This window comes from Sturnus vulgaris, chromosome 5 (assembly GCF_052056855.1).
Source record: "Sturnus vulgaris isolate bStuVul1 chromosome 5, bStuVul1.hap1, whole genome shotgun sequence".
NCBI lineage: Eukaryota > Metazoa > Chordata > Aves > Passeriformes > Sturnidae > Sturnus > Sturnus vulgaris.
Genome location: NC_142247.1, coordinates 63,284,781 through 63,305,452, shown reverse-complemented (window position 1 = coordinate 63,305,452; position 20,672 = coordinate 63,284,781). Strand labels below are relative to the sequence as shown.

Sequence of the window (20,672 nt, the reverse complement as noted above, 5' to 3'; positions counted from 1 at the left end):
ATTAATCCAGCTTCTTATGCCATACGAAAGAAGATCAGACAATTCTCATGACTGTAAGACCTCTGCTGTATCGTTTTTTGAATAAACTTCACCTGGCCCGTGCTTCCCTACACATGACATTTTCAGATAGATATGTAACAACTATGGGTTGATTTAACATATGTGTAATCTCTCAGAAACTTACAGTGTAGTGGCTCTATGTTCTTGAAATTCGTTCCCATTTTTTAACCAAAACTTCATCTGAAAAGCCTAGTGTAGCCTTTCCTCCGTACCACCTTTTATAGAAATATAGTTAATTTCTACAACTGAAATGCATTTTATTTTTATTATATTTTTTACTTTGTTTTGTTAGAATATCTTTTATCTCTGTAACTTTTATTCCTTAAAAAAGTCTGGACCAATGCTGTATGCAATAAAGTTCATAACTACAGGATGAGCACTGCATGACATTCTATTCCTTCAGTTCAGTTAATGATTCTAGCTTTGCCTAGTATTTAGCAGAAGGAAGCTGCTACTGTACAGGGAGGTGTCTGCAGTAATGCCAGTATCACTCTAGAAAGAATAGTAATTTGCAACAAAATGGCTCTCTGATTTGCATTACTCACTAATAAACTTCATTTAACATTATAACTTACCCTAGACTTACTTTTTTTCTCTTTTTTTAAACCTTCTGAAGCTTCAGAAACATTCATTTCTGTGGCCCAGACTGAACTAGATAAAATTTTGTCTAGAAATGTTCTCAGACTTTTCTCATCTTTCCAGATAATTTGTAAGGGTGTAAAACCATGTAGGCACTACTGTCAAAAGGGAGGGACTCTGCTGCAAGCTGTTCTCTAATGTGGCAAAGGATTTTTACTTCTACAAGAATCTTAACCATAATATATAAAATATACAAGGGGAAGCAGAAAATCTTATCATTTACTTAGCCTAAATCTTTAAATGAAGGAAGAAAGTAATAGCATGATTTAGTGTGTTGGGATCTTGGTCATTAAGGGTGTGAATCATGTCCTCTATCATTAGTAAGCTTAAAGGTATCTGGACCTTCTTGTAAAATAACAACCAAAACCCAAGTATGCTTCCAGAGGTCAATTAATCTCATCTAAGATCACTACCAGGGCAGATGGGGAGAGAGAGTTCATGATTTTAGATACTGAACTTCTAAGCAGGAAAAGTGAAATTAGCTGAATCCCCACTCTCTATATCACTTAGGAATCATATACATTTAGAGACAGGGATCACTCAAGGGTCCCATCCAGACAACAGCAGCCAGCTCACAATAAAAAAGGTAAGTGTGGTGGGAAGAAGTATCTTGGTATGTGTGCTTAGCTGCAGCGAAGAACACACTGTTTAGGAATTGAACCATGTCTCTTTTCTGGGAAAGCAGAGGTTGCAGGTTATGCTACTGCTTTTTAGAAGACAAGATGAGACGACAGAATTGCTTTAAAGTGTGCTGAACGCTATAAAACAGTTACTAATGTATTTATTTGTTGCATAGTCTTGTTCCAATAGCCTGCATTCATAGCTTTGTCATTCCTACTTTTGAAGTCCAAATTCCATTTTGTACTAATTATTCAATCCTGTCCCTTTGTCCATGATTTTCCTTAAGTATGTAAGAGAAGCCTTTTCAAGATGTCTGTCTGGATTTTTCACTTCTGGTACACAGCAGAAGACCACATTATGAAAGTTAAAGGTCATTTCATTTTTGCTGGTGGTTGGGAGATGTGTGATGATGTGCAGTGTGTGCAGAACTCTGCTGCATCTGATAAGCAATCCTCTCTCTTCTAGGCCATTATCTAAAACTGATGTGTTCTGCTTCTCAGAAAGAAATACAAACTTGAAGAATATTTGGGAGAAATAAGGTCAGGACCTTAATCTTAGAGGGATCTTAAAGCAAGACAGTTCCCTCTATGTAGCCACCTCCACCTGGACTTAACTCAGGATGCTTTATAGTTACTTTATCTGAAAGGTATTTACACCTTCAACCCGTGGGATTCCCACATCTGACAGGAGAACTGTTATTCCCCAACTGTGAGAGATTTAGTGCTCAAGAGAATTGTACCTGTTCACATGGTTTGGTCTTGGTAGAAATTAAAGGGATGATGAAAACAGTTCAGGCTGTACCTGATTTTGTAAAGGTGAAATTGTTCTTTCTACTTGCTTCTTGTAGTCTTACACAGAGCTTTAGGGATTAGTCTTGCATATGTGCCTAAATTTGTAGATGGGCAAACAGCTAAAAGATTAATTAGCAAAACTTAAGAAACGCAGAGTATTTATAGGATAAAGCCACCCTAGTACTTTAAAAGTTGGGAGAAAAAAAAACGGATAATTAAAAGGAAAAGTAGCTATGCAAAGTGGAGCTATGGAAACAGTGATGAAGAAAACTAAAAGTTTGAACTCCCTGAAATACATTAAAGTGTGAAGGGATATCTCTGACGAAAATACATTTTTTTAAATGAGAACTAATTTATATATGCCTTAGTTTGGGGGTATTCAAAATTTTCAAAATCAGACCATGCCCTGTGCATATCTGGTGTACTCTGTCACTACCTTATTGTTACGAAAGTTCATTTGCTACTGATATTTATCTTGAAAAATACCAATTAAGAAAGAAAAAACAAACTCGTATATCCTTACTTATAAAGTCTTTCCCAGTCTGTATGGATGGAAAAGAGATTTTTTTATTGGGGACACTTGGTGTCCAACAGTCAGAAAACAGCAGTTTTGTCCTGTTGGAAGGTTTGACAGCCCTTCCAACATGTCTTGTCTCCATTGCTGTATTTGTGAATTTAGAAACTTCCTCTGCTATTGCATTCACTGGGGGCCAGAACACTCTTGGGCAAAAATCCATAGCTATAATTAGTGACTTAATTTTAATGCAGATGAATAGACAATCCTGAAGCCAGTTATTAAAATGTCATTACTTGACACAGAAGTTAGCATATTTGCCCAGTGTCTGTTAGCAGAAGCTGCAGAGACCAACCCCAATGAGAATTCTGCCTGGGGAAGAGGCACAGCAACACAAGGCATCAAAAGTCCCCCTGCCCCTGGGAACAGCTGGATAGCCCCTGCCAGAAAATGCTGAAGTGTTGGTTGGGAATGCACAGGCAATAACTCTGACCCCTCTGTTCTAGCAGAATCCTGGGCTGTTCAAAAGTTGGGGTTTTTTTCAGTAACTTGATTTATAGCTGAAGCCCAGTGCAGTTAGGGAATAGAAAGGGGAGAAAAAACAGACTTTGTAACAAGTAGCCCTGGGGATGTCAATGTCCAATGAGTATGGAATTAGTTCTGTATATCATGTATAACTCATTCAGACAGAACTCCCAAAGTAAATGAATTTTAATCTGTATTTTTAATTCGGACTTTAATTTAACAGCAAGACTCAGAGAACTAAGAAATCTGGATTCAAAGATTTAGTTAGTAAAAGAAGAGCAAAGACATCTCTGGGACCATCAGTCTTCTGTCTAAAAGAAACTAAAAGTAGCCACAAAGATCATAGTAAAAGTATAAGTTTGCTTGTGAATATTTCAGAGAACACAACAGAAGTTTAAAGCTGTTGTTTAAAAACATAATTGCGAATCTATATTTAATAACTTCTTTCCTCTAAATTTTGGGAGATCTGAACTACAACCTTTCCTATTTCTTTGCCATTTTAGTGACACAAGTTCATGGGTAAAAATAATATCAATGTAAACCTAAAATCGAAATGCTTCAGAAGGCTTCATTTTTTAATTCCACATTCTTTGGAGTCACAGTAAGAGTTCTGCAACTTTAATCCATCAAGCAGCTTTGCAAAACCATCATGAAAATGTATGAACCGAGGAACAAAATCTACTCACCCAACCTCAGAGCAATGATTAAAAAAGCCCTAATTATAGTATAGTCACCCGTCAAAATAAATTACTCAGGGTGAGTGGGTGAAAAGAAGTTTGCTAGACTTCCTTAAGGAGGTGGTAATTGTCTTGAATTTTGTTAAAATACATCACTAATTATATTTTAATAAAGTCTATGTACTCTTTTCCTCTTTAGGAATTTTATAAGATGGTTGTAAGAACACAGAGAAAGGGGTTTTTCAGTTTTAGAATATTCTATACATGTGTGTTTTTACTGCAGAACAAAACAGACACACAAAAATGCACTAAATTACATATACAGATGATCAGAAATGTTAGAATAAAGTGATTTCACAAGAAGATAGCAATTATTAGACATACTTCTACAGCAAAGTGATGTATGGGGGCAGTGAAGTGAGAGCATGGTGATCACCACATAGTTGGTTCATGGAAGTCCACAGAACCTGCATTTAAGAAGTCCTTCCTGTCTTTGACATCCATTGCATGCAGATGATGCTCAGGAAGGTGGTTGAATCACTATCCCTGAAAACATTCAATAAATTTGTAGTTGTGGCACTTAGGGACATGGTTAGATGTGAACATGGCAGTGCTGTGTTAACAGTTCTATTGATGATCTTAGAGGTCTTTTGCAGTCTTAACTGCAAAACTTAATTCCATGGTTTTAATACTAAATCCTTGAAAGAAGATCCCTGCAACCCATATTCCTGGGATATGTTGTCCAGGAAAACTTCACACAAAATTTGAGACTACCAACCTCATATGGTCTTGCCCTGCTGGTTATGCTGCCAATGTGTTGGGCCTGCCCTACACAACAAAACCATGAGTTTGTTTTCTTGCTCTCTTCTGGAGGTTAACAGAAAGCTACACCTAACTTACATCCCAAGACTGCACAGGGTGTGGACTCCATACAGCAGCAGACATCAGCCTCATGTCCCAGGGCTTGCAGGCTGAGGGTCATTGTAGATGGAAATTTTTGTTAGGCACTTCCTGAAAGATAATTGCTTTACTTAATACCAGTTAAACACTCCATCAGTTAAACACTTAGAGCTAGGTAGAGTGAATACAGACCATAATAGTTCCTTTGCAAACTCCCAAGCAGGTTAAGTTAAAAAATAAATATCTTGTTATGAAAAGATCATTGATTTTCATAGAATCATAGAACAGTTTGAGTTGGAAAGGTCCTTTAAATATCCAGCCCCCTTAGTCCAACCTCCTTCAGTGAGCAGGGACATTCAGCTAGATCAGGTTCCTCTAAGCCTTGTCCATCTTGATCTTAAATGTGTCCAGGTGTGGAACATCTGTTATCTCTCTGGAAAACTTCCAATGTTTCTACATCTTTACAATAAGAAAATGTCTTCCTTATTGTCAAGTCTGAATCTACCCTCTTTAGAACCATTATCCCTTGTTATTGCAACAAGTTTTTCTAAAAAGTCATCCTTTTAAGCTTCCTTTAGGTACTGATTGGCCACAGTAAGGTCTCCCTGAAGTCCTCTCTTCTCCAGGTTGAATAAAACCAACTCTCAGCCTGTCCTTATAGGAGTGGTCCATCATTTTTGTGTCTCTCCTCTAAACTGCTCCAACAGGTCCTTGTCTTTCTTGTGCCAGGAATCCCAGAGGTGGATGCAGCACTGCAGGTCTGGTCTCAGGAGAGCAGAGCAGAGGGGCAGAATCCCTTCCCTTGCCCTGCTGGCCACATTGCTTTGGATACAGCCCAGGATACAGTTGTTTTTCTGGGCTGTGAGTGCCCATTTCCAGGTCATGTCCAGACTTTCTCCCACCATCTCCTCCAAGTCCTTCTGGGCAGGGCTGCTCTCGATCTGTTCATCCCCCATCAGTGCTGACACTGGGGTTACCCCACCCCAGGCGCAGCACCTTGCAGTTGGTCTGCTTAAACCCCCTGAGATTCCCATGGTCCCACTTCTGAAGCTTGTCCAGGTCCCACTGGATGGCATCCTGTTCTTCAGGTGTATCAACCAAACCACTCAGCTTGGTGTCATCTGCAAGCGTGCTGAGAGTACACACAGTCCCACTGGTGATGTCAGTGATGAAGATATTAAACACTGTTTTTCCCAATATGGACCCCCGAGGGACACCACTTGTCACTAGTCTTCATCTAGATACTGATTATAAACAGACATAAATCATGAACAGATGCTTCTTGTTGTATGCAGTTGGCTTCTAGTCATAAATAAATTCAGCCATCTTCCTTTAATCAAATTATAAAATATTCATATTTGTTCTCATTATCATTTTATTGAAAATTAAGTTAATTTCTGCCTACCTAAAACTCTCTATACCATTGCAATCTATTACATTTCTATATGTATTTGTTTATGAACTGTTAAAATATCAAATGTAACTCAAATCCAGGCAACAATTAGGCTTCTGAGTACTTCCCCTTAATTTATTGTCATTAGTCAGTGATCACAAAAACAAATATACAGAGGTTTAACATTTGTCATAACATTTGCAGTTAATGTTCTTATAAGGTTTGTCTTTCACTTCCTAGAGTTGTGGCTGACTCACACAATTTTGACTGATACTTCAGCAATTCAAAGCCATATAAACAAAAAGATCAATCTAAATGAGGGTGCTGAATAAGCAGAGGCAGGTGTGTATTTGTAGCTGGGTATTGTTTCATCCCACTCTAAAAATAAGTGTGAAAAGGAATATGTCTCTGCTCTGGGCTCAGAATGTGAATCACACCATAGCTGGAAGTATTCATCCTAAAAGCATCTGGCTCTGGCATACCTCTTGTTTTCTGTCTGGTTGTTCATTTTTACTATAATTTCCTAATTCCTCGTCACTATTTTAATATTTCACAACACATTTTTAAACTAGAGGTGTTAATTTCTTAGATGAAATCCACGGAGCTTCAGGAGCAAAGGATGCTCTCAGCAGTGATCCCCTTTCTCCACAACATGATGGCTCAGGCTGGCCTGGCCCAGGAGCCAAAGGAGCCAAAGGAGCACATCCTCCTCCACAGCCTGGAGTGCAGACCTGGCACAAAGCCCTTCCTCTCCCTTCTCTGTCCAGAAGGATGGCAAGTGGAAATGTCCACTCTATGCTGCATTCTGGATCTTTCCTCACAGAAAGGGAGAGGGACTGGAAAGGCCAGGCAGAGGAAAATGCATGTAGGTCAGTCCCTGCAATGGAGCACAAAGTAGAGCTCAACAGGGGCGACACATTTATAACTGTGCCCAGTAACTGGGATCACTGGGTGTCCAGCACATCAGTATAGGCACTGTCAGTAGATCTGAGTCTTGCTATCATTTCAGCATGAGGATTTTTCTGATTCTTTACTACCACCCAAAAGCTCTTTCATTCTTCCACAAAGGCTTACCTTTTCTCAGGAGGCAAGATAGGATATTGCTTTGTCATCAAACACTTTATCGATAAAATTAAAGTCTTACTACTTCCTGACATAGGTGAACTAAAGTTAAGAAAAAAAGTAAACTGTTTTGTCCTCCTTATTTCCTCATTTTTCTTCTTCTTGTGACTTTCTGACTTCCTGATCCAGTCTCTGTCATAGCAAGCCTACCCATTTGTTCGTCTGACTCTTCCTTGTGGATTTAGGGTGCTGATCAGGGTTCATGCAGCTCAGGGGTGGCAAGGGATACTTGGCAATTGTCACTGTGCCAGGGCTTCTTCCAAGCCACTTGGGCCACATCTTCAGCATTCATCTGCACTCAGAAGCAGCTGGGAGCACTGAAGCAATGAGGAGCAGCAGCCAGATGGATTCAGCACTGGTGCTTTTTCTGCACTGCCTGTCTGCACAGAGGCTTTGATTCGGGCCCAGCACAAAGAACTTCACTTAGGCTAAAACTGAGCTCTTGACTGTGCAGGGCTGGCAGGTGAGTATACACACATTTTTGTGAGTATGACAAGGAGGGAGCTGAGTAATAGAGCAGCTGCACTTAGTCAAATGGAGGGGAAATTCTACTGCTGCCCCTTGGCAGAGTCACAGAATCACCAGGATTGGAAGAGACCTGTAAGATGTTAAGGCATTAAATACAAGAAAAGGAAAGACATGCAGAGTTACATTCTGCACTCTACCAATCTGATTTTATGGAACTCTTGATTCAGAATTTGTACCCTTGCTTTTAATAGGCTTTTATGGTCTTTTTTTCTTCTATGACTTTGTATAATTGCTTTCTGACTGCATTTATGATACTGGCAGCATCTGACAGTGAGTGCCACTGTTCTCCCATGCTGTGTAAAGAACCACACCCACTTCTTTTGCTTGTTTTAAACCTGCTAATTTCATTGGGCATCCTCTTGTTCTCAAGTACTGGGAAGCCAAGCATCCATTCATTGATTTTCTAGGCACTTTCCCAGGGTTTTCCTGTTTTTATACATATCTGCCATATCCCCTTTCAGTTGTCCCATTTCCAAGCTGAAAACTCAAAATCAATTTAAGCAGTTCCAAGCTTTAATTGCCCTTCTTTAGTTCCCTCATGCAATTTTTGAGAGGCAAGTACCAGAACAGCAGGCAGTATGCAAAAGAGAGGGTATTATGTGGTTTTGTATAGTGCTATAAAGGTGTTGTCTGTTTTGTGCTCCATTCATTTTTTAAAAAACTCCTAACTGCTGGTTTTTCTTACTGCCAATGAGCATGGGATTTATGCTTTCTTCTAGTACATGTTTGATTTTCTTTTTTTTCTTTCTCTTTTTTTTAATAATTCCTTTTTAAAACTTAATTACAGTTGAAATTGTTTATTTGGTGTTCCTTTTTTACCTACAGGAAAATAAATTTCAGTACCTTGTGATTAGTGTTTCAAGAATAACTTACTGAAACAGCCCTGGCCTTGCTCAGGCAAGATGAAAAAGAGATCACAGATTTTCAAAATTTAATAGCAACAACAGTTACGGTTTTTAAACATTTAGTCTCTATGTTATGCCTAGGTATGACATTTGCCAAGCTTTTATGAGAGTCTCCCATTATCTCTAATGCCCCAAGTCTTAAGTAAGGAATTTGAAGACACTCAAATCTGTTCTTGATAAAAGGTACAGTTTACATTGATTCTAATTTTTCTGTAATGGAGCATTTCTCCTTTATTGAAATGGCTGGATCTCTCACCTTATATATTTTTTCCATTAGAGGTTAACTATTTTTTTAATGACACGCTGATTGTATCAATATGTGTATAGTTTCTTATTTTTATTTGCATATTTTTGAATTAAAGGTATAGATCAATAGGTAGGTAGCAATAAATAATTTAAAACTCACTTGTAAATCAATGGTTACTGAATCATAAAGCACATAAAGTGTTATGTTGTAGGATAGAAGTTGGAAATTATACAGCATGTTCAGTTTGAAACTGAATGAGTTAAATCCTTTTTCACCCCTGATCTTACATGTGCTGTTTTTTCTTATCTTTTTATATATGTGATATTCATAGATTTTTTTTGTGTGTGAATTTTATCTCTGTCTCTCAGTAATGCATACAGTCAAAGTGAAAAAGTGTATAATATTTTAAAATAACGTGAGAGCTCATGTCCTTCAATTAAAACACCTCATCTGCTATTCAGGATATTAGCATTACTGCTAATTACTGCTGCAGTCAATTTTATATGACAATGACAAAAATAAGAACAAAGGAAAAAAAGCCAAGATATTGAACTTTAGTTTCACAGTTTGTGTCACACTGGTATGATATCCCTGGGATATATCTTCTGATATTTATGGAATCAGTGGAAATCAGTGCATATTTGACAAGTTTTGTCAAGCTTAAAGCCTCTGAGGCACTGATTGAGACTGGTAAAATGGCTTAGGCCAGGGAGCTTTTTAAATTGAGGAATCTTTTTTCAAAATATGTGATATTTCAAACACACAATCTCACCAATAAAGGTGACATGATCTTAGAGCAATACAAAAGTAGATTTCCAACTGAGCACAGTTGGTCTTCAGATACTCTCAAAACAGCCTGTACTGTCAGAGCATTGAAATTTGACTGCAAACAGATCTGATCTTGACAGTTTTTGGAGGTACAGTTTTGTGAGTGGATCAGTGTAGATTTCCTTTTTCCCCCTTAGACCCCAGGTCCTGCTGCTCTGCTTTAACTCTGGCAGTCAGAGAAGTGCCACAGTCGCCCTACAGAGCCACATCTCAGTGCCCTGCTGGGCTCTTGGTGAGACCTGCTGCCATCTCACAAAATCCAAAGACAATCTGCCATGAGTCAAAGCTTCATTCAGACTTCCCTAAGTCCAGAGTGACTATAAGTGCCATTTAACACATTTTTACTGTGTGTTACAATTACAGAAACATCTGTTATTAATATTGTTTTGCTGAACTGCTGAGAAAAATTCATTGAGTATTCATTAGTTGCAAGGGTGTTCAGTATTGAGGTGGTCATGTGGCTGAACATTGTAAGTCCTTAGAAACACACAGAAATACAAATGCCAGTAATAATTTTTACTCGGCCTGCAAAATGTATTTTATGATGGTTTACTGTGCATGTATAACATATGCATTTATTTTTGTCATGTGTGGTTACAATAATATTGTCAGTGCTACTGCTATTTGATCATACAGAAGTGCTAAATAGTGGGATAAGAAATTTAAAAATGTTCATACGGTCTAAAAATATTGTCATCAGCTTGATATGCTTACAGAGGTGTGGTTTTTTGTTTTTTTTCGGCTGGGAATGAAGAGGGGGAAAGGTCGGGGGGGGTGGGGAAGTTTCTTAGACCTGGACAGTATTTTTAGTTTCCCATGATAACTGCTGTAAATCTGCTTGTCAAACAACCTGTTCATTCCCTTCAATACAGTTTATAGATGAAAAAAGATAACTGCACAAATACCATGTTTTCATCTTTACATTTTATATTACTATTTATGTTTCTTTCTAGAAAGCACATGCTTTTTAAAATATTATTTAATTATGTTATTGATCTGTTTGTAACCATATATTTAATGAAAAGTTTGTGGTGTCAGCAAGACACTAATTTTGAGATCAGATATGCTAGAAATGCAAAGATATAGATATTGATAGATAAGAAAGGACCGTGGTCCATCTAATGTAATAATCCTTCTGACAGAAAGTAGATGACTCAGAGGAAGTTGCCAGAAATTTCAGGAGACACAAATAGAGGGTAATCTGTCAGCACCTTAAGTCTTCTCAGAATTCCTTAGTACTTTGAGATAATGTTAAGCCCTAAAGCATAAGGCTTCAACTTTCTTTGAAAATATATTAGCATTAACTGTTACAAATTTTGAAGTCATGAATAGCAAAAGTTTGACAAATATGAAAAACAAGATAGTGAAAGTGTTACTGAAAACTGCAAATCTCTGAATCATTGGATGATTATTTACTTTCTAAGCAGGTGAGATAGTTTGAGGGAGTGAAAAATGATGTAATAAATAATCAGTATTCTTATCATCATTTTGATCCTTAAGAAGCTCTTGTTTTGTGGAATAAATGTTGCAAAACTAATTTGTCCTAACTAATGATTTGAAATAAGAGAACAGTTTGAAATAAGAGAACAGTTGAATAAGAGAACAGTCAGGTATTTGGATGAGAGGAATGCAAACTTTAACTGTTACCGTTTCAAAAGTTGTTAATAAGATACATGTTTGTGAGCATGATTGGATCACTTGTGCTACCACCAAGAAAATTAATTACCGTTTCAGGAAAGGGAAAAATTCAACTTCGCAGAAAACATTTTGAACTGTTCTTTATTTTAGCCAATGAGCCAGATCCTACCTCACACATCCATTAATCCAAGACAAGAGAAGCAGCAGCAGCCTGTGTATTCCTGCAATCTTATGTGTTACTCCTTTTCTTTTCTTTTCTTTCCAGACAACTATTACGGCACTCCGAAGCCTCCAGCAGAGCCGGCGCCGCTGCTGTTAAATGTGACAGACCAGATCCTCCCAGGTGCCACCCCCGGGGCTGAGGGCAAGCGTAAGAGGAATAAGTCTGTGAGCAATATGGAGAAGACAGGCATTGAACCACCTGAGGAAGAAGAGGAAGAAAGACCTGTGGTCAATGGAAATGACGTGACAGTAACACCAGGTCTGTTCCTCCTTCTTACTTTGCAGTGAGTTTCTGTTATTCAGAGTCCCCAGTTACCTCCTTCTGCAGTGAGAATATGCATGCTCAGGTAAGGATGTTCTTGGAAGAGGGAAAGGCAGGAATCCTGAATATTAGGTTTTCTCCAAAGCCTAAAAAAAATTACTTAACCTCTATTTTGTGGAGTCATCTCACTTACCTCAGCTGTTGTAAAGATTTCTGTCTTTGAACTAGTCTCTTTGAACCCTCTTTATAGACCAAAGAGAAAAATACCTTCTTTCTGAGCATGGATTGTGACCTGGTTTGGATTTCTAGATTAGGAAATCATTCACAAATGCCTGTTTCTCTCTGCTGACTATAGAGGGAGTCTAGAGAGCTGCAATTTGTTCAAATAAATAGGCTCAGTGTTTTGGGTCTTGTTCTCAAATGGTGACACTCACAAGATCGTTCAGGGTTTTTTGAAATGAACTTCCGTAAATTGTCATGAAGATTTAACAATATAGTGGAAGATTAAAGTCACTACATTAACAAAGGTGTGCCAGTGTCATTAAAACTTAGCTGGCAATGCTATCTGGAGGACACTTTTCAGGAATGTTTCAGAGCCTGCATAAAGCTGATAAGAGTTTCAGATGTCAAGTCCTAAAAGACAATTGTTGTCCTTCTTGGATCACAGTGCTTCAGAAAAAAAGGGGTTCTTGGACTGGTCTCTCAAGTGAGAGCACTCCAGCCTGTTCTGAAGCAGGTAATCAACTTCTCCCTCAACGTCTCAGCAAGACAGTATTTTACAGAACTTAATAATTCTTATCCAGAAATAGAATTTAATAAATTATTTTGTTGTTGTTCATGTAGAAAATTAAAGAATTCAGATCTTTATATCTCTAACAAATAATTCTGTGAATCATTTTTGGTAAACTTAGAAATTCAGAAACAGATTGTTGAAGTAGAGTCTAGTGACAATCACACATATGAGAAAATAAAATTAAATACTGCAAGTTCTGTAAATGTATAGGTTACTGTGAAACAAAAACTCCATTACGTAATCTTCTAAGCTCTGTAAAAGGATTTTCATATTGCAAAGTCTGTGTATACCTTTTGAATTCCTGCTTCATTACAAAGTATACTGAATTTGATATTTTCCGGTCCAGGATGATTTTGCCACATACTTTTCTTCAGCTTTTGCCCAACATGTATAAGGGAAAATTCCTGTGCAGAATCCATGCCCATCTACCAGGGGTGTCAAGGAGCAGGGGGTGAGAGTGGGTCTGGTTCTTCCCCTTGGCTCTCCAAAGGGCTGCAGTATTGCTGCCTTGCCACTGCCACCACATGCTGCACAAGCCTTGCTCGTCCCTTCCACACAAGATTGCATCTGCTGGCATTGCTCTGGCACTTAGAGCCTTTCCTCCACAGCTGAGCAGGAAAGGATGGAGCCCAGAGATCCGAACATCAGCGCTGCCGCTGTTGCCAGGATACTTGCACAGTGAAAGAGGCAAAGGCAGGATTTGGTCTCTGATGTGTATTGGAGAAATCGTTAGAAAGATCATTCTTTGTAGTTATTCAAAATGTGCCACATGAGAGACCATTGCTGAGGAGCAATTTCCAGGACGATATGTTTCAGCTCCAAGTGGATGAAGAGACAATATTTACCTGCATTTTCCCTTGAATTCTACACCTATAATATGCTTCTCCCAGGCAAATTCTGTGTGAACAATGACTAGGCAGCACCCAAGGAGCAGGCAGTGGCATGTGCTGTGTAACTAAATGAAATACATGAGCATGGGTGTAAGACAGCTCCCCCCTTCCCCCTCCTTCCCCCCCAAAGTAAATCCTGTCGGTGTGGCCAGCAGAACAAGCAGTGCCTGTGTTGGCTCTCATGGTTTTATAAGCAGGGTTTTGTTGTTCAGTTACACTGATTGAGGACTTTGGGGATTGTAGCAAAGCAGCTCTGTACATACATGCTGCGTTGCCTTTGTTGGACAGTGTGGCTCCCACAGACTCTGTTACTGCAGTCATTCTCTCTGTGAGCTGACAGAGGCTTAGTCACCTCTAAAATGTCAGTGCATTTGTAGTTTCGTCTTTAAACAATCAGGAAAACCAGAATATTTTAATTATTTACTTTTAAACTCTAGGTGGAGAGAGTATTTTAGTTTTTATAGACAGTCAGCAAAGGTAGAACATTTATTATTGCCAATTCTTTTAGAAAGTGTGTTCTATTTTAAATATTTCAATTCCAGGAGGAGGCTTTTATTAATTATAAGACTCTTGGGACATCTGAAACATTGGTTCATTTTTTATAGATGCTCAGCAATTTAATGGCTTATTAACTGCATATCCGAGCCTGTCAACTCAAAAGACTGCTCTAACACATGAGACCACAAGGGTGAAATAGTAACAGATCCAAGAAGAGTCTGAAGAAACCCATCCTTATCAGACCATATAAGTGATATCTGTGGTTACAGAGATCTTTGTGCTTTTGGTCTGAATTTTTAGGCAACTTTTCAGAGTCTGTTGGCATAATCTGTGCAAGTGTTGAGCTTTGGCAATTTTTCATTAATACCTTCCATGTGCCTTGCTTCATGTCCATCAAATTTCCCTGAGACAATTGTGTATGGACAAAGTGACCATAATTGTCTGTCCAATATGTTTATTCTTTCTGATTTGTGTCACCTGTCCTCAGCCCAGAAGCCACCAGGAATCCTTCTCAGTGCTTTGGGATGGGGCTTTTGGCCCTTTTAGGATAGAGCACTTTCTGTCCTTCATCCTGGATCAAGTTCTCTCAAGACAAAATCATATGATTTGGGAGATGGGATTTACCTCATCCAGCTTTAGTAAATTATATGCCTAAATGCCTTACTTTTTGTTTGAGCTATTTGTCTCTGCCCTGTTGATATAAAATAAGAAGAAAAAAAAATTTTTAAGTGTAAGAGAGCATAGCTGTTTTAGGTACACATTTTAGGGGATCACCTCTACAATTTAAATTGATTACTTCAGCCTACGTATACAGAAGAGCCTAAATGGCTAAATTTAAATAAATAACCTTACTATTTTCCAAGAAACCTATGAGAGACATAATCTATAGATTAACTATTAAGATGGGCAAATCTAGACATAATAACGGGTTTCTTACTCTTAGTGCAATTGTCCACATTACTGAGTGAGAGATATTGCACCTGAGATTTTCCTGATGGACACTGTATTTAAATTGATGATTTCTGCAAAAGTGATGCTTTGTTCAAAGAGGTAAAAAGAGTCTTGATCAAATTGTAACCAGAAACTTGTCAGACATTCAGCAGTTCTTACTGCTGTCACTGTTTATGTCTGCAATGGTTTGACTTGGTCTCCTTCACAACCAGCATTAGTATTTGACACTGTGTTGGTCATGTCACATTTGCTTTCCACTGCTGACTGATGAAGTTTATCATCCAAACTCCAGAAGAATCACTTTAACATTGAAAACATGCTTTCAATGTTAAAGAGCATTATTCAATGCACAATGTATGTGCATTATTCTGACAGTACTTGAGCAATGATAAGTTGCACCCAGAGAATGAAGTACTGTCAGGCTCAAATTAATTGAGGCATAAGATATGACATAAAGTTTCAAAATTATCATTCCAGGCCTTAGGAATGAACAGAAGACCAGAGTCCCAATGTCATCAATCACCATGCAAGGTGCACTAGTCCCAGGCAACAGGTTGAGTTTATTGTTTTATTATTACACAGCAAAGACAGCCAGAGGCATGAAAACAACATACAAAGCTTCCAAGAGCCATGAGATTTAAAAACATACAAAAGATGGTACCCATTGATTTTTCTAGGTGTGTCCTTTAAACTCAATTCATTGGGCTCACCCAGTCTCCATGACTTCTGCTTTCCTTGCCCAGGTCAGCTCCTGGTTCTCACTGTACCAGGAGTCAGTGGGAGCAGTGCCTCCATATAAAAGTACCAAGCCTTGAATATGGCTCCAGCTCTATGGGAAAGGGAGAAACCCCCAAGGCTGCAAAGTTATATCTTTACAAGAAAATGCATGCACATATATTGGCAAACATGAGTTAAACTACTCTTGTTTCCAACCAAGTTGTTTTAAAAGGATGGACTCTTTCCTGTACAGAATCCAAGAAATTAGCCATTTGATACAATAAAGGTATAAAGATATTAAATATTTTTATTCAGAACTGCTAAAACCACCCCATAAATTACTATTTAGTAATTTTTTTTCTTTGCCAATATTACTTGGGTCATATTAGTTGATTCTTTTGGATGAAGAGACTAAGTTTTTGAACTTCTCTGCATGAACAATCTGCAGCATTATTTCAAGAATTAGACTGTAATAGAAACAATTTTCACTTTTTTTTTTGTCATCATGATGGCTGGGATTTGTTAATGTAGTTATTGAAAGTCATGAATCTGACCTCTTCAGACCTGTTGAAAAGAAGATCTTGAGGAAGAACACATATTAGACATATCATGGTGAAATCCCAGGGCACAGCAGTGTCACTACATCTGTTCTCTATCAGATTAATTGGCTGATCAATGGTCAGTGTGTGATGCACCTGTGCCCCAAATGAATTCTACTGTGCTCATATCTGCCATGTGACCTTATGTCTTATCTTCAGTTTAATCTGCATGTCTTTCTTCCTGTGGTAGAAAAGTGGTCAAGGCTGCAGGCAGCCTCAGCAATACAACTCACAGATCTGTTACTAATGCCTGAAGCAGATGAGAACTTTTGCTTTGCAGAGATGACAACAAAACACCCCAAGAATTATTATTACAATTATTACATTGTCCTGTTCTCAGGGGAAGTGAGGACTGTATATCATTTCTGCTTTGCAGGAAGCTTTTACGTATTTGAAAAATCTAGACAGATAGATTCATGTTTCCAAACAGCATAAAATGATTGTAATTCCACGTAGTTCAAGCATGAGTTTAGATTTAGCAACATGAGCTGCATGTGGATGTAGAGCTGTAGATCATTGCCCTTTCCAAGGCTGAATCTGAGGTTTTTTTAATACTGTTCTGAAGGGTTGATGTGTCAGTATCAAAAGTATTTTTTAAGATCATGCAAGTTGTATAAACCATTTATCCCCAAGAAGCAACACCTTTTACTATGTCATGTAAAGAAAAAATATTAGTTTGACATAGTTTCTTCCAGAAAACCTTGACAAATATTTATGACCTCTGAAGAGTTTACATGTAGGTGATTTGATTCCTACTTCCTATCCTAGGAATTAGAAAGATGTGCAGTTACAGTTTCATGGGTCTTGCTTCCTTTTTTTTCTTTGCAAAACGACAAAATGGCCTAATTGAGCAAATAATTTCAGAGGAAATTTAGGTACTCAGAAACTAAGCATGTAAAATTATCTAAAAACCCAAATCATAGATATTTTTCTGAAACAAGGGTTGTGTTTGTCCTTTCCAAGTTTCTTTTTCCCATGAATTCTGGAAGGTGTTGCTGTTACTTGCCATGAATCTGCTTATCTGCTCTCTGTACCCTAGGGTCCATTTCATCCAGCTCTGCCAATTGAGAACAGGTGGCTCATCTAAGTTTCACCTGACCTGTTCTCTGCCCATTCCTCTTTCTTTAGCCCTATTGCTGATATTAATTATGTTAGTAATTTAATCATAGGTGATTTCTTTTTACTAGTGGCTGAGGCAAAAAGAGCACTAATTGCCTTGGCATTTTTATGTGTAATAAACTATTAGCTTTCCTTCCTTCCCACATATTAGAATTAATCTGCTTTTGGGATGATGATGATGATGATGATGATGATGATTACACTTATAGGAAGTTTTCTTGTTAGCCATAATGTCCTGACTGTATCCCACTTTCTAGACTGATTGTTCTGTTTTGCTGTTAGATGTTAGATGTTAGTTTTTTCTAATTTCATCTAGTTTTCACCTTTTGTACAGTTCTGTCTCAAACAGCAAGTCATTGCAAATTCATGGCTTAATTAGAATTATCTTTGATTTTACTTACTATTTTTCTTTTTCATTAGAATAATTTGTACTTGCATTCTGAGTATTGCTTATTCAATCTTTACTAGTTCTCCTAAACTTTTTATTTCTTACCATTGCTTGCCATAATATCACATCTATTGATTCTGTGGGTTAATTAAAATCTAGGCCTTTATAAACAGTTTTTGTTAATTTTTTGTTGCTCTTCTCTCTTGCTCTTGTAAGCATCATTAATTAGAACATTTCACCCGAGCTGTCTTCCACCTTCCTACATGTTTCCCACAGGTATCTGCATAGTTCCTTGTTCTGGGTGCACTCTTAGATCATTTAATAAATTGTCATCTTCTTGAACTTTACTGTAGCCTACAGTGTTGACATGTTGAAACATTTGGTATCGTCTGTGGGAAATTAAGCCTCCCACAGGTCATATCAGCAATGAAATCACAGCCACTTTCTTTATGGTTATTATATTGCTGTGACTTGATGGATGCCATTGATTCCTTTGATATATGGATACAGATTAAGCAATTAGTGCATATACTTTTTTTTTATGTGGAAGGGATCTGTAGTCTGTAGTAAAACAGCAGGGTAGTTGTTTCATATGTATATATATGTGTTTATGAGTATAGTTTGGAAAGTTAAGACATGAGACAGTAGAGCTGCTGGATATGAAGCTGCCTTCTGCTCAGTCTGGAAGGACTCCTGGGACAGAATGAGCCAGAACTCTTTACTAGTTTCTTGTTTCAGATTGGTTTTATTGTTTTGTTTTCTTTTGCTGTGTTCCAAATAAAATGCATCATCAGAGGAACGTTTGTGTAAACCGGACAGAATTTTTCTCTTAATTTTAAGACTTGCAGTTCACAGACTTGCACCCAGTAAGTTCTTTGCCGTTAACTTGGATATCCAAAACCTGTAATTTTTCTTCTCTTATAGAATCAAGTGAGCATGAAGAGAAAAGTACAGCTGTCTCAGGTGAGGCATCTACCACCCAGCCTTGTCCTGCAACAGGATATGGTCAGCCTGAAGAAGCAAAGGAGGATATGGATGTAACAAAACAGACTAAACCTGAAGAGAATGATGACTTGGGCCCACTGCCTGATAACTGGGAAATGGCTTATACAGAAAAGGGGGAGGTCTACTTTATTGAGTAAGTCTTACTTCTTCTTTTTTTAATTGCTGTATTTTATTTAACTGGGTGGGAACGTGGTTTGTATGGTGTAGTGGAGCATTGAACTCCTTCTCATTAAAACAGCAGGAATGTTCTGGCTGTCAGGGCTCCTGAGGGCTAGTGGAAATTCCTGCACTAGTGATTTAGATGGAAGCCTGCCGAGTTCTAAGATAGGTAACTGGTCTGCTTACTTTGATGGCAGGAATTAAAGCTTTTGTTTCTTCTGTTGAAAGCAAGGCCCTTCTGCTCTTCTGTTACATTCTGGGAAAGTAACACAGTCACTGGTTTTTCCTTCCTTATGTGGACAGAGGTGGAGAGCATGAAGCTTTTTGCCAGTTAAAGGAAAGCAAAATGAGTGGACTAAAAACTAGCTAATGAACAGTAGAGGGAGACCATGCTGTATATAGAAATAGTAAAATAAATGAGCAGACTATAAGGAGAATTAGTTATATGTAGAAACTTTTCGCTGTTGGTATACTATAGATACCTGTTACTAATTAGTAAACTCATTGACGTAAAGGATATGAAAGTTCTTTATGCTCTATGTGCTCTCATTAAGCTACTGGAGAGCTTTCAAAGGATGCCATGAGGATGGTGAAGGGTCTGGAGGGGAATCCTTATGAGGTGCAGCTGAGGTCACTTGGTTTGTTCAGCCTGAGGAAGAGGAGACTGCAGGGAGAGCCCATTGCAGTCTGCAGCTTCCTCGTAAGGGGCAGAGGAGGGGTAGACACTGATTTCACTCTTGTGACCAGGGACAGGACTCAAGGAAATGGCCTAAATCTAAATTAAGGACGTTTAGATTGGATATCAGGAAAAAGTTTTTCACCACAGGGGGTGGTTGGGCACTGGAAGAGGCTCCCCAGGAAAGTGGTCACAGCACCAGGACTGACAGAATTAAGAGGGTTTGGACAATGCTCTCAGGCACCTGGTGTGATTAGAGTGTCCTGCACAGGGCCAGGAGTTGGACTTGATGATATTGATGGATCCCTTCCAACTCAGCACATGCAAGGATTCTATGATTAATGTCCATTACCAGGAAAAAATACAGCAAGTTTCTGAGTTGGTGTAAGATTTTGTTCCTCAAATGAAAAAAGAGAATGCAAAAACCAACGTTTTCGTTAGTAGAACTCTACTACATAGGTAGAAGGAGCGTTTATGTTTGCTTTAAGGAACTGCCTCAGCTTGGAGCATTATGTGTTATTCTGATTATTACTAGGTAAAAATAACATTTGGTGGTGTCAATTATGCTTTAAATCCTGTATTTAATTTTAAATGCTGTGACTATCACATGAAGTGTAAACAAATGTTAAGAATAAAGTTTGTGCATGTGACCTTTTAATGAATACTGGCATGACCAACTATAGCTTCTGGCATATACAAGGCTGAAAATAGCAGTAACTATTAAAACGTGTGTTTTCTGAAAAGAGCAAAAATATGCTTATTGTAGAAAAAGAATAATTATAATAACTTTGTTCAAGCAAGCAGAGAAGAGCTAGGATGACCTCAGGGCTAGTTGAAACCCTTATTTCCTTTTTACCTTACTCCCATATTTAATTTTTCTGCATATATTATATGCTGTGACAGAAAACAGACTGAATTATATGGCACTTTTATTTCACTTGTAGCAAAAACCTGTGGTACACTTGGGGGCAGGGGAAGGGATGATGGGTAGATCACTAGCACAGC

At 38.2% G+C, this 20,672-nt stretch overlaps 1 protein-coding gene across 12 annotated transcripts in view; it reads left to right on the top strand.

Moving 5' to 3' along the window:
• MAGI2 (membrane associated guanylate kinase, WW and PDZ domain containing 2) overlaps positions 1-20,672 on the top strand; it is a 703,759-nt gene that overhangs the window by 452,205 nt on the left and 230,882 nt on the right. For all 12 annotated transcript variants that reach the window (XM_088165869.1, XM_088165868.1, XM_088165870.1 and 9 more), the window contains 2 exons: positions 11,654-11,869; positions 18,752-18,965. In XM_088165869.1, the coding sequence (XP_088021995.1) occupies positions 11,654-11,869; positions 18,752-18,965 (430 nt within the window). The remainder of the gene's footprint in view (positions 1-11,653; positions 11,870-18,751; positions 18,966-20,672) is intronic.